The sequence below is a fragment of the Pieris brassicae genome, chromosome 10, assembly GCF_905147105.1.
Source record: "Pieris brassicae chromosome 10, ilPieBrab1.1, whole genome shotgun sequence".
Taxonomy (NCBI): Eukaryota; Metazoa; Arthropoda; class Insecta; order Lepidoptera; family Pieridae; genus Pieris; species Pieris brassicae.
The window spans coordinates 6,990,862-7,005,110 of record NC_059674.1 but is presented as its reverse complement, the minus strand read 5'-3'; the positions used below and the strand labels follow the sequence as shown (position 1 = coordinate 7,005,110).

The 14,249-nt window shown below is 33.7% G+C and overlaps 2 protein-coding genes across 4 annotated transcripts; one reads left to right on the top strand and one right to left on the bottom strand.

Moving 5' to 3' along the window:
• The first annotated feature begins 422 nt into the window (after positions 1-422).
• On the top strand, positions 423-9,061 carry LOC123715659. 3 transcript variants are annotated; one of them, XM_045670874.1, is made up of 7 exons: positions 423-581; positions 1,712-3,296; positions 5,864-6,013; positions 6,940-7,143; positions 7,638-7,713; positions 8,041-8,115; positions 8,988-9,061. In XM_045670874.1, the coding sequence occupies exons 2-7, from the start codon at positions 3,050-3,052 to the stop codon at positions 9,034-9,036; spliced, it is 801 nt and encodes a 266-aa protein (XP_045526830.1). In that variant the 5' UTR covers positions 423-581; positions 1,712-3,049; the 3' UTR covers positions 9,037-9,061. The 3 variants fall into 3 exon arrangements, with proteins under 3 accessions (XP_045526830.1, XP_045526829.1, XP_045526832.1); XM_045670873.1 differs by having other exon boundaries at positions 423-710; XM_045670876.1 differs by lacking the exons at positions 423-581; positions 1,712-3,296 and adding an exon at positions 3,786-3,887.
• Positions 9,062-9,650: 589 nt separating this feature from the next.
• Positions 9,651-14,158, bottom strand: LOC123715751 (transcriptional repressor CTCF-like). The gene is made up of 4 exons (XM_045671006.1): positions 13,786-14,158; positions 13,526-13,657; positions 12,865-13,037; positions 9,651-10,699 (listed from the first exon to the last, which is right to left on the bottom strand). The coding sequence occupies exons 2-4, from the start codon at positions 13,624-13,626 to the stop codon at positions 10,182-10,184; spliced, it is 792 nt and encodes a 263-aa protein (XP_045526962.1). The 5' UTR covers positions 13,627-13,657; positions 13,786-14,158; the 3' UTR covers positions 9,651-10,181.
• Positions 14,159-14,249: the final 91 nt, after the last annotated feature.

Genomic DNA, 14,249 nt, shown 5'->3' with positions numbered 1-14,249 from the left:
ATATATCGGCGCAGTGGACACACGATCGCCATCACGTCATCTTCAGACGGCCCTAATAATAAATGCCGATTTTTTAACAAAAAATTGGTAATTGCATGAAATGTCCTGGCTAATATGTCGTTACCCGCTGTTAGTCCATTGATGTGGCTTGACTTGAAATGGACAATTCTACGGCTCGACCACGACATATCGCCAAAATCACGCAATCACCTACGCAAACGAGTACATTTATCATAATATTTTTTATATGCGATGAAATGTACACAATTTTAAAAGAAGAAGGAAATTAAATAGTATTCGTATTACTTTTTATTAAACATTAATTCCAAGGTAACGTTCTTCAACATATCCTAAATGTGATGGTAGTTTATTCGTTTAACAATGGAAATATAAAAAATTAATTAAAATATTTAATAAGATTCTTTATAAAATAATAACGTCACAATGCTTCCATAGTTCTTGTTAATTACTCACGGTAATTATATTGGTCATGTTTAGAGATTAAGGACTATTATAATCTTTTGTTCAAGTGCATTGGGTCGCAGTGGGAAAACAGTTTGTTCTCGTGGTATTCATTCAAAGTCTGTATTAAATTTTTATAATTATGTGAGATCTATATGTATCGATACGTTTTTAATGGAATTGTTTGTGTATTATAATGATATAAATGTACAATTTAATCAGGAATATAGTTAGTCGTGTGGCGTTTGGTAAATTTTTTTTTATGCTTGTATTATGGCAGACAAGCCCACTAACAATACCTATTAGTTTATTTTTTCTCGACTTCATTTTGACATTTCCAGAAATAATTTCTTTGATCAGATAATTTACTTTCTTAACATATGTGGTTCATTGTGAAATTTTGCGCAGGTAACCGCGAGTAAATATCATAAACTTAAAAAAAACCCCAAACACTTTCGACTAACTAACACTAACACTAAAATTAAAACAATAGCTAAATACAACTCTGTTATCATAAAGTTTTAGTTTTTATTATGAAATGAAACAAATCCAAGGATTTTGGCATTAATGTTAATTACAGTCATTTATCTTATAAGCACAATAACAATCACATGTATTTTTTATAAGAATAAATATTATTTAATTAGTTCCAAACAACTGTGACTCTTCCAACTCTTCTTGAATTTTAATAATATTATATTCTATCTAATGACTCTAAATATTTATAAATTAATTGCAAACAGTAACATATGACTGTATAAATAGGTAACAAACTAACATTTTGTTAAATTATCATATTATATTAATTAGCTTTTATAAATCTGAAGAATATCCTCGAGACAGAAAAGATAACAGTTGTAACACAGTAACGTAGTTGTTCTTTCTGTGTATCTTACATGACTAAATTCAAAATTGCACTCAGTTGAGCTTGTGATCAGAATAACGTAAATATAAGCTTCAATATTAATAACAATAAGCTTTGTAACTGGCATTTACCTATCTATAGTTTAACTTTATACAAAATTAATCAAATATTCTTCAAATGGTAACTGGAAAATGAAAGTTACTAATTTTTCAAATATATATGTCCAAGGCCTTATCAGAATTGTAGTATATTCTTTTACCTTTACATACATACTATTTAGGTTCCGGAACAATAGCAAGTAAATTTTCAAAAGACATATGTGCCTTAAGGTCTCAAAATCAGACTCTCTAAAATCAGACTCAACTAATTTGAATTTTGTTGCAGTATGATCGAATGACTTAAAAAACCAAGTCTTTACGGCTCTCTTTGCCTCATCTGCAATTGTTCGACGACAGGTTTGCTTGGGAAGGCCGCGTATTCACTTTCCTTCGAGAATAAAGCGAAGAGTATTAATTTTTTTGCAAAGGAGAGGCTCGACGGCTCCAGAAAAAGGGTCAAGACAAAGTCCAAGATAAATCTGTAGACAACCTAGGAAGGGACCAAATGCAAGCCTCTCTAATTGCTGCGTTCGTTTAGATCAGCTTTCTTTTGCACTTTTATAAGAAGCCCCCGGTTCCTGACCTTTGGAAGCTTCTTGCTGATCCAGATTTTGCCAACAAAAGGTGTCAGCGTGTCGACGGTGTTAGCCAAGTCCGTTTATAAAAGTACTTATATAGTCCGCAGTTAAAAATTAATTTCAATGACGCATATAAAGCGGATACTCGTTATCGACTTATAAGGTAAATTGTCAATGTCAGGATTACCTAAGGTTATTTCGATGAAAACCCAGCTTTTGAGCTATCCTTAGCCGATAGTAAGTTGCTTAAATTTTTTTCATTTATAAGTGTTTATATGGAAGGTAAGATTCGTCGACAACTCATCGTTACTTTAATTTTGATACGTAATGCACAAATAGGGTACATGCCAATATGTTTTGTTCATTATTGTTAGAACCGAAAAATAAAACAATTATTGCATTTTAACTTATTACTACTAAGATTATTAAAGAATTTCATCAATTGTAATAGAATTATTACAATCATTGTTATCGTTATTATTTATTTTTGTTATAAATGGCTTTGAATCTCTTCGAATCAACCGTGATAGGGACAAAAAAGATTGCGCGTAACCGGAAAATGTGACGGTAAAATTTTAACCAACGCCGATAAAGAAGTTTCACTTCAATAACTTTAAATAATCTATATTTGATCTTACGAAATTGGGGCAAATCGTTGGTTGCAATATACTTAACGCCTTTTCTTACATTGTTTATTGAACTGTTGGCCTTAGGGGAATTTGCAGGTCAACTCGGGTTTTGGCTCGGCCGGAATGGACCATTTCATGAAATAATAATGCATAGGTCCAAGATATCGAATTCGTTACGGTTGCAAATTGCAGATTTCTTTATATTAACTTTTTGATACAATTTATATATAAGTATAACTGTTTAATCGATTTTAGGATTCAAATGATTGCTAAATATGTTAGTAATGCTTATTGTATACCAGCAGATAACGCTTTGTTAGAATGAAAGTTAAAACTTTAATAAACAAATCCAATTAACCTTATCAATTTTATTGGTTGTACATAATTTTTTTGTATAATTTAAGCCTTGCTTTAACAATGTTGAGACATATAACATTACTAATATTGAACGTGTTATCAGCGATCTCGATACCGGACGTTGTAATGAAAGAACATTTAAAATTTGAGAAAGTGCGTGCAGTGTGTTCTAAAGTTGACGTTATATGTAAAAGTAATTCAAATAATGTTTGTACAGTTCGATATATTCACGGAAAGATGGATTACAAGGATTTTGAAAACACGTGTTTTTTGTATATGAGCAATATGTGTGATAATCCTGGGCATGGTATTAACTTACGCTAACTTTGAACTATATTCTTCCAAACTTGCATTAGGGTAATTCGCAAATAAACGCGGTTAACATATTTTTATGATGTATATTCTGAGGAATAATTTAACGATAAACATAATTGTTTTTCATTAAAAAATTAAGAAAAATATCTAACTATCTACAGACAAAGGTTTTTGATATTTTGTTGAACTATCCGAATCTAAGTTGCTGTTGTAGTTCTAGCGTCTATTACTGAGCAAGCAAATGGTCACTAGAACTAATGCAGCACTTGCGCTTAGTTCTGTATTTTGTTCTAGCTTATTGTTAATACCATATTTAGTTAGTAGAGCAGTGTTGGCCTAGACTTTCATCCCTGAGGTCGTAGGTTCGATCCCCGGCTGTGCACCAATGGATTTCATTTCTATGTGCGTATTTAACATTAGCTCGAACGGTGAAGGAAAATATCGTGAGGAAACCGGCTTGCCTCAGACCCAAAAAGTCGACGGCGTGCGTCAAACACAGGAGGCTGCTCACCAACTTGCCTATTCGATTAACAAATTATCATGAAACTGATACAGAAATCTGAAGTCCTGAAGACCTATAAAGGTAGTAGCGCCATTGATTTTTTTTATATATAGTTAGTAATATTCGTTTCTTTTTCAATGCCTAGTACTAAATAAAAATGTTATTAATTGATATTGAAGATTATTAAAAGAAGTTCTTGCTAGGTTGATGACGAGCACTGTCGGGGTAAACTTGTTCCTAAAATCGGAACCTAATACTCAGGGTCTCGTTCTGGGATAGAATTAATTTGGTCGGCTTTAACCCCAAAAAGACAGAAGTTTGCACGTTCACCGTTAAAAAGAATTCGTAACACCACTATTTGCAGATACTCCCCTAAAAGCCCCAGCTAATCGATATATCGAGCAACGTTCACTTCCGCAATCATCATCAGGAAGGGAAGGCTAAATTCGTCTCTAAGAAACTAGGTCTGTTCAGCAAGGCACGATAGTATTGCTTGCAACTCTAAAAAGTGTAAATATGTCCCCTCATGATACTGTTCCCACCATGTTAAATGAACCTTCGCCTATTAACACTCACATTTCCAGAAGGCTCGCATGTGCGTTGCCAGCCCTTTATGAATTGGTACGCTTTTTTCCTTGACCCTACGTCAAATTGGTTTGGAAATACTTCCCTGAGCCGCTGGTTCCACATAATGGTGGTGCGCGGCAAAAACTGCCTTCAGAAACGCTCAGTTGTGGAACGGACGTCGAGGTAATACGGATGGTATTTTGTATTCTGCCTTCACTTCCGATAATGAAACAGAGCTATTGGCTATTAGTTCGAACAACTCCTCGGTACACTTTCCATGGTAAATGCGATAGAAGACGCAGAGATACCCCACATCTCTATGCAACGCCACAAAGTCATTGGTCTTACAAACCTTCTGGGGTTGCAGGTATCCATTTTTTTTTTCATCTAAAGCATGATGCTGAAAAAAAGAAGAAAATTTTTTTTTTCTTTTTGTAAAGCCACTCGAAGATATTTTGAGATATTGAAGTGGGGTGATAAGAAAACCGAATCGCTGTAATTAATTGCATTTCACAAAGTAGGTATGGAGTCAAATGCAATTGAGTTTGGCTTGCTATTAGTAAAATGTTTGTGTACCGGGCTATTAATAGTAATACAACGAGAACAGAAAAAGATCTGGCCGAAGTAAAAGATTTTGACTTGGGAGATGAAGATAACACCTCGAAGCATGCCGAGTATTTTTAGAGATGACCTAAGTCTTGTAGTCCATAAGAGACATACTAGTCATGAATAGATAATTTAAAAAAATCGAATAGGATGGTAAAACCAAACAACTGAAAAATTTTATTCACGGATGAGATTTTTCTTACAATTGAGCAACATTTAAACAAACAATGTGACCGTATTTCTGCTCAAAGCTAAGGAAGCTTTCCAATTAGTCTACAGAGTGCAACGTGGGCACTATCCGACTTCAGTGATGGTTTAGTGGGGTATTAGCTATGAAGGACTGACTGAGCCATCTTTTCTGAAAAAGGTATGAAAACATCGGCACAAATGTATCAAGATAACATTCTTGAGAAGGTAGTAAAGCCCCTTAACAACAACAACAGCTTGGTCGACGCAGTCTCGGTTTCGGACTTCACCAGAGCTGATTTCTGGCCGTAGTCTAGTCCCGATCTTAATAAGCTCGATTATGATTTATAGTCAGTTTAAGAAAGTACGGCTTGCTCTGAATGCCATGATAATTTGGAGTCCCTAACACAATCCGTACGATAAGCAGTGAATAATTTTCCCATGGAAAGAGTGCGTGGTTCTATTGAAATCTGGCCTCAACGTTTAAAGGACTGTTTTGCAGCCAATGGAGACCACTTCGAATAAGCTTTAAGATTTTTATACTTTAAATTGTTTAATATTTATGTATTAAACTCATACACTCTATAAGTAATAAATGTAATTTGCAATAGAAAAAAATCCTTTTCTTCGTTTCAGTATTTATGGCGAGACTAGTTATATATAGTAGCGTAGTAGTATTTGCTATTATCATGTTTTAGAATACTCCATCATTGTATCTGGGTCGTGTAACGAGTTCTTAAAGACAAGGAGAAGTAGTCTTATAAACGCCCCAATAGTTAAAAAGGCAGAACAAAACTCAACAAGCAAGTTTAACTCTAATACCACCCAAACACGAAACGCCTTAAAACGTGAGTAATAATCATTGCTTATGTTCATTAAATCATCGTCTCCAAAAGTTTGCTGATTACTTCCTTCCTATTCCTTCTCCAATTCCTTTACAGAGGTTAGAAATGTGTGTTATATACCAATATATCTAAATAAATAATAATTTTTGAATCTCACCCTTGCAGTCCGCGAAAGATTGACGTGGCAGTTATGCAAACTAATAGTGTAATACTTATTTGCTACGTATAGTCATAAAAATTTACACGCAATATATTGTATGAAGATGATTAATACCCAATATGAAAACTATAACGACGTAATAGATTAAAGATAAGCAAAACGGGTTTAAATCCCAAGACGGTCTTCTTTCCGCACACTCTATCAAGGTTACCGGGATGGATTATCAGGATCATAGGGGAGATTCCAATGAAATCGATTTTATTAGGTTGGCAGACACATTGCAATGAAAGTATGTAGTACATATACATTTAATATAATAACAATTGTACAAAAAAAAAATCCTCCGCAAACCATTTATAAATAGGCATGCAAATGTCATATTATCATGACGTCATAGTTACATGAACAGTTAATTGTAATTATAGTCAAAACTCTATAGTCTAAATACTCTTCCTATAAAGGCAACTTCTAGAAAGGTGATCAAATAATTTAATAGCCATGGCGTAACATTATCTAGATAGATAGATATCTTCCGATCCAAGTTCCAAGCATGTAAGCATGATCTGTCCACATCGTGATATAATTTAGAAATCATCGTGATTCATTTGTCATTCTTTTTATAGTCTATACATTTTGAACCTTTTTCGTTTGTTCTATTATTTTTGTTGTTTAAGTTCGTGTAGATCTTGTTGTTGTCTGAAAGTAATCACTCGAAAGCGATAAAACCTGTACGTATAGGCTTATCTCTTTAGATTAAGTATTTTTTCAGATTTACGAGCCCGCCCAGAGACGACATGGAGCACGCTCTACGACATAGAGACAGCATTTGACTACCACCTCTGCCCCCTTTCCTGTCCAAACACATATGATCCTGTGTGCGTCGCTGTCAACCGTGGCCATGGATTGTATTTTAAGTTCTACACATTCGTGAACCACTGTGCGGGTGATCTGTACTATTGCAAACATTGGGAAGGTGAGGTGTCATATCAGACGAGTCTTTCTTCGCGAGTTCTTTTTTCTGGCCCTCAGATTTGTCATTTCTCAGATTGTTTCTGTATTTGTTTCATGATCAATCTAATAGATAAGTAGGCGATCAGCTTCCTGACACACACGCCTTTGACTTTTTGGGCCTAAGGCTAGTCGATTTCCTCACGATGTTTTCCTTTACCGTTCGACCTAATGTTAAATGCGCACATAGATAGTCCATTAAAGCACAGCCGGTTATCGTTCCTACCTACCTATCGATATCAAGAATGATAGGCGTATGCTGAAGCCAATAGGCCAAGACTGCTCGCAAGTTCTTAGCGAGACAATGAGATGAGTATGACAAATACGTTAACTTCTGCTTATAAAGTTGTTTGAAAAATCACTGGGTACTGAAATGAATCTCTAAACAACTAACGCATTTCTAGATTTAATTCGACTATTATTTTTCTTAAAAAAATTGGAAAGGGATGTTTTTTTCAGACTTCAGTCCACCACCAGATGAAGGGGAATTGGTGAAAAGTTCTCCGCTCAGCTGGTCTTATTGTGCGTCTAATAAGTATGTAATTTTATTCTATATCATATAAATAAATAAAAATAAAAAAGCCTATTTATTTCTTGCAAACAAAGTAAACTTAATTGTATTTATTACATATATTTTTTTTAAGAAAAGTTTTTTTTTTTAAATATCTATTTCCCAATTATTTTCCAAGAACCCTTCCACAGGTGAAGGCGTCCTTGTCATATACCTTAAATAAATATTTAAAGCACAGCAACGCACTCGCGAGCATTGGCATTGATCGCTTAACATCAGATTGGCCTCCTGTCCGTTTTCTCCCTGTTCTATAAAATATAAGTTTCACACCGAAATTACTGTAACTTTCAGATATATTCAATACGCACGATTCAGTGAGGTAACTTCATCTATGGGGTATTATGGATGGCTGGCTGGTGACTATAAGTATGTATATTTATCTATCTTTTATACAGCCTCCTGTATTTGGGAGTGGCTAAGTTACTCTGCTATAAACTTAACAGCATAAATCAGCATAAATTATGGTAATGCTGTGTCATTATCTCTTCATAAATCTTGTCAAACACATGGTACTGATATAGCATTATATATATATATGTTGATTTGTTTGACAATCAGGGGGCTTGGACAAGATCCCTTAACAGAAGTGTATGTAGAAAGTCGAAAACTAAATTTGTATGAAAATGACAGTTCGTGTGGACAAAATTAGTTTTCGACTTCATACATAAGCAATTGGGAGACTTTATTGCGACCATCGTAATTATATCGACCGGAGTTTGTTCTAGAAGTCTCGTTTTTCTATAAAACTAATACCTACGTCTTTATCATTAGTTTATAATAAATCGTTTGTTAGTTCTAATACACACTTGCAGTAAGTGACACGCTACGAAATTGCAATATAAAGATCTATCTTGCTATTAGAAACCTTGCTGTGATTCAACTTTATATCAGATCAATAACTTTAACAGGAAAAAGCTACAATTCTAAAAATAAACACATTTTTATTTGCCGAGTCCTCTGAATTATATTATTTGTAAGCACATTGGTGTACAGTGTCATTTATTGACTAAGCTCTATTTTGAGATGTTTTAGCCTCCTCGTGAGATCGTGAGTTCGATTCATGCTGTCCACCATTTTTTGTATACGCGCATATCGTGAGGAAATGAGCGAGTCTTAACTCAACAGTGTATGACAGTAGGCTAATTACCTACGGGTCAGTAAATATAATCAAGAATATACAGAAATTTTAAGCCTAGACGAAGGATTTTGGCGCTTTAATTGTTCATAATTGTCCACAGATACAGCCATATTATGGAGCCTCACGAACGTATACCCGGCCATGGATAATTTATGATTAAAATTTTATATGCAAGATTATTAATTTAATTACCCCCTTAAAGTATATTTTATGTAAATTATCAGTCTATGTTAGTTAAAAATAAAGATTACTTTAAACAGGAAGTAATGCAAATGAGAGACAGTTCTATTTATATCGTTGCCTAATTCACTGGCAGGGAAATAATAATTATAATGCTTTTTGTTACGCATGGCTCATTAATTCACAATAAAAAAAAAACTATTATTACGACACCATTATAAATTTGATGTTGTGGTGTCAAAGCAAAAAATGCGATTTAGCACTATTTCCCTCACTACTTTTATCCACACACAAGGTTCTTTTAATGTAGCTTTAACATAGAAAAGAATCGATACGTTTTGCAAAGAAAAAGTTAAAAAGCGCTTCGTCTAGGTGGAACTAAACGGGGACACAAAAATATATTGTTCAAATTATTTATCAAAAATAAAATTGTAATATTGTTGTTTATGAATAAACAACAACTTGACAAAACTGTCATTAAGCCCTAGAAAGAAGCTGGTAGCCCATAACACTAGGATGGTCTAGGACAAACAAAAAAAGCATAATTTTATTTTCATTATATTTTATTTTTGCTCTCAAACATCACACTTGTAATGAGAACAATCAGATACTTATGAAAATATGTTATATAAAGAATATAATATAAAAAAAAACTATTTATTTCTTGCAAACAGTATATACTTTTTAAGAAAAGTAAATTATACTATTTTTATCCGATTTTTTAAAATATCTATTTCCCAATTATTTTGCAAGAACCCTTCCAGAGGTAAAGGCCTCCTCCAAGGAACTACAAGTATCTCGGTTTTGGGTGATTTGCATCCAGCTCGAGCCAGCCGTTTTTGCAATGTCGTCCGCCCATCTCGTGAGCGGTCTTCCTCTGTTTCGTTTCCCAATAGGGCCTTATGGTCCATCGATCGTCAGTTTATAAACACGTTTATACACGTGTGAAAATGACATGAGAACTCAAGAAGGCGCAGCGTTAACTAGATCCATGAAAGTTCCTCACAACCGAGTACACTGTACAGTACATTCACCAGGGCACTCTTTGTATTAAAGAACTTACATGGGCGTTTCATTTCATAATGTCTTATTTATTTAATTAGTGTTTTCAGTATTACATAATACCATGTTTCTGCAAAATACTTACATCAATACCATTCACTTCTTGATTAGGATGATGTATAAGATGCAACAATATTTTAGGATGTTTACAAGATGACCAACTACAGATACTACAAGTCCATAAACTTTTCTTTTTCTCAATCCTTTTCTGTCTATGATTAACCAAATGCTTTTCTAGAATGCCAGCATCGCACGCTACAAATGTACACTTCTCACATGTCAGTTGCGACTTGACGTGATCTGTCAAGCTGTTCTGGTCGTCAAACGTTGTTTGACATTTGACACAAGTCAGAACACCATTTTGTGTGGAATGGAATTTTCTAGTGTGCGATCCAAATTCCCTTTGATGTTTGGAAATGTAGTCACAATGAGGGCATTTCAATGGATTGTCTGGACGATGTATTAATTCATGTTTCTTTAGGTTTTTCTTGGAGACGTTTCTATGAGGACAGTATGAGCATTTAAAGGGCTTTTTGCCTTCATGTCTGCGGATGTGTTCTGCAAAATTTCCTGAAAGATAAAATTAAACTTTTAAATAAATCTTTTATGTAACTACTACTAATACGATTAGTAATATGTGTTTATTATTATTATTGTATTCGTTTTTAATAATATATTAAAATCACTTAATATGATTTGTTTAATTTAGTTTAAATAACAATTTTTACTTTTTATTTAAAAATCTGCTTATGTTTAAGTTAGTTATTTCATTCAGTTTCTTCAGAATGCAAGCACATGTATGCATTATTCCCATATTCATAGAAAAATAATGTTTAATTGCGCTATTAATTTCTAATCTCTCTTTCGATCAAGATGTTAACACAATTTCACAAACTTGCAAAACCTTTGTAATGCAAAACAGATGCAGATATTTTGTACGTACATACGTTCTGTGTAAAAAAATATTAAAATAATGCCGATTCGTGCGTTATTGTTCGACGTTTCTTTTGCTCTCACTATGGATTTCATGACTTAAATCAGTGTCCGAGAGTCATTTTGATTAAAGCGTGGGTCACAAAGTTCGAGGTGTTCCCACGAGAATGTAAGTGCGTGCTCCTATTTCACCATGCCTCCTGCTGATGTCATGTGTGATGCTCTCACACTCACACTCTCATGCTGAACTCCCTACAAACGTTGTGTAATACAAAAAAAAGCTTGACGATTAAAAAGAGTGGCGGAGAGTTTATTGCCAGTTCTTCTCTTCCGTTCTACACCCTTGATTTGAGAACTGGCAGTAAATGTGAAATTAGAAGCATTTAATGTATCTTTTTTATTGACGTTCATAAGTGTACATTGTGTTACCTATATGAATCATTTATTCATTTGATTTTTGACTTTGACTCTATCAGAAACCAAAGGACAAAACGGTCAGAGGAAACCATAAACGAAGTCGGAGCATCCGTATTACGCAATCCTGGGCAATCAATTGGCAAGCGATCAGCTGACCTCTTTGTATCAAGAACGACTTTGCGCCGAATTTTGAAGAATGATTTACAATTGCACCCCTATAAACTTCAACTAGATTTGAAGCCACATGATCACAAATTACGACGTGATTTCGTGGAAACAATGTTAGAGCGTTTTCGGAGCTTGAATATTATTTTTTTAGACGATACCCATTTTCATTTAAATGGGCGTACCCATAAATATATAGACTTTCCACGTTTCAAAAACCAAAAGCCTTTGCATTCGCCGAAAGTGGCTGTTTGGGCGGCTATTTCAGCCCACGGAATCATCGGTCCTTTCTTCTTTGAAGACCAGCGAGGGAATTCTGTGACAGTAATTACTGAGCGATACATAGACATGTTAAGCAATTTCTTTTTCTCGCAGCTGTCAGAATTTCACGGGTACGACATGGTTTCGACAAGATGGCGCCACATGCCATACATCAAACGAGAGTTTGGCAGGCGTAAAGGAGATGTTTTTTAAAGGTCCTTAGAGGTAAAATATATAATGCGGAAATGTTGGAGAGACTGGGGCTGTCTGCCAGATAATCACTCTCGGCGTGGTAAGCGATCGCAATTGCTGGCAGTGCCTCATCCACGTACGAACTTACTCAGAGAAGCACCATTTACGCGTGTCTTGCGCACAGAGACAGATGTTATTTGCACACTCGCTGAATTCACAAGAATTGTATTATTTATAATTAGTTATAAAATGGTTTAGATTTTTAAGTTTTTATTTGTTATGTTTATATTATGTTTTTAGTTTAGTTTTTTAATGTATTAGTATTAAGTTACTGTAGAAATAGGTAATAAGGAAATAAATAAATGTTTGCTGGAAAACACATTTCGCGCCGAGGTGACATTACATGACCACCTAGGAGTCCGGATTTAACCCCACCAGACTTTTTCCTGTGGGGATACATGAATAGTTGAGTCTACAGCAATAATCTGACCACAATTTTCCAGTTTAAGGCCAACATCCGCGGAGAAATAGCCGCAATTCCGCGCGCTATGTCCTAATGAGTTTTCGGTAATTTGAAGACAAGATTCGAAGAGTGTTGAGAGTGTAGCACAATTTAATTTTTTAAAAGTGAATTTCCCTAATGTTAACTTTAAATTCAAAATAAATTTGTTTAAGTATTATTTTTGGTTCTTCTTTTATAAATTTTTCAAAATCATAAAACTCGAGGCCCACCATGTATAATGTACCAAAGGGCAGAGCAAACCTACCTTTATTAGATGTTGTATAATCACACATGAAACACTGAAATGGATTTTCTCCTCTATGCACCTTTAATATATGTCTGTCTACTAATTCTTGTTTTCTAGATAAATAGTTACATTCTGGACATTTAAATTTATTACTTTTGACTGTTAGTAAGTCATCAAACTCAGGTTTAGGGCTGAAAATAATGTTTCAAAGATTAATTTTTTATATTAATAATTACACTGTACAGTATAAGCAATTTTATAAAAATAGTTTCACCTATCGCTAAAAGAGATTACTTATTTTTTTTTAAGCTGAAAAGGTTATTTTTTTGCTTGAACTTTAAATGTCAAAAAAGTGCAATTTGGACGCAGCCAATGTTATATATATAATTATAGTGTATAGATGGTGACTACAAAAAATAAAACAATTTGTTAGTAAATTATTTTTATACAAATTAAAGTAGTACTTTGATATCATTTTAAAACAAAATGTATAACTAATGATGGCTTAATGCAAATAAATTATAATGATAGACATTTAATTTCAAGGTTCACAAGATTACTTACTCCACATATTTGGATATATTATTGTTGTAGTTTCTAATACTGTACTAGAATTAAACAACTTCCTCATTATATTATGAGGCAATTCTCCCGTTTGAAAATAAAGAAATTAAGTCACCTGGCAAGATTAACTTCTTCCTTAATTTTGATTTCATTATTTGTATCTAATGTATCATATACACCAGTGGAAACATCTATGAATACTGGTGGGTCACTCATTGTTATACCTAATTCATTAGATATTCCAAAACTGAAAAGTAACAAATAGTAATTATTAGAATCAGCTGTTTTAATCTTTGTTTTATTAACATTATAAGAAGGAGAACTATTGCTTTCATTGGGATAGCGGAGAAAAAATCTTATTTTTAAAGAACATACCTTAAAGAGCTGAACGTTTGAAATAAAGCCAGTTCGATATATGTCTTTTTTGTTTAAAACGTACTGTATTTTAAATTGAATCAAAAATTCTTGATAATACGTAGTTATGGAAATAGCTGCAACGGTAAACTGATAATTGTTATTTGTTTGTTTACTTTTCTTTCGGTTTTGATTTTTAATATTAATGACAGTTGACTAATGTTTGGTTCCAATTTTAATATATATGTACTGCCGAAGCGAGTACGACTAATGTTTTCTTGGAATAATAATCAAGATAAAAAAACCGCTAATCACAGAATCAACGTAATATGGACAGAAAACAAACCACTTAAAACTTACAACAAAATAAATTAAAGCTCACAAGTAAAAAAGTTGCAGTTTGAGAAAAGAAAATTTGTACAAAAACGATGCTATGTGAACTTAAAGCAAAAGGCTGGGGTATTGTACTTGTATTCTGTGGTGAT

Excerpts from the sequence above, each read along its gene's own strand:
- LOC123715659 (XM_045670874.1), top strand. The coding sequence starts at position 3,050 with ATGTTGAGACATATAACATTACTAATATTGAACGTGTTATCAGCGATC. Across the intron at positions 7,144-7,637 it reads CTATTGCAAACATTGGGAAG|ACTTCAGTCCACCACCAGAT; the intron begins GTGAGGTGTCAT and ends TGTTTTTTTCAG. Across the intron at positions 8,116-8,987 it reads TGGCTGGCTGGTGACTATAA|ATACAGCCATATTATGGAGC; the intron begins GTATGTATATTT and ends AATTGTCCACAG.
- LOC123715751 (XM_045671006.1), bottom strand. The coding sequence starts at position 13,626 with ATGAGTGACCCACCAGTATTCATAGATGTTTCCACTGGTGTATATGAT. Across the intron at positions 13,038-13,525 it reads GAAGAAGTTAATCTTGCCAG|CCCTAAACCTGAGTTTGATG; the intron begins GTGACTTAATTT and ends CATTATTTTCAG. Across the intron at positions 10,700-12,864 it reads TTATACAACATCTAATAAAG|GAAATTTTGCAGAACACATC; the intron begins GTAGGTTTGCTC and ends TTTATCTTTCAG.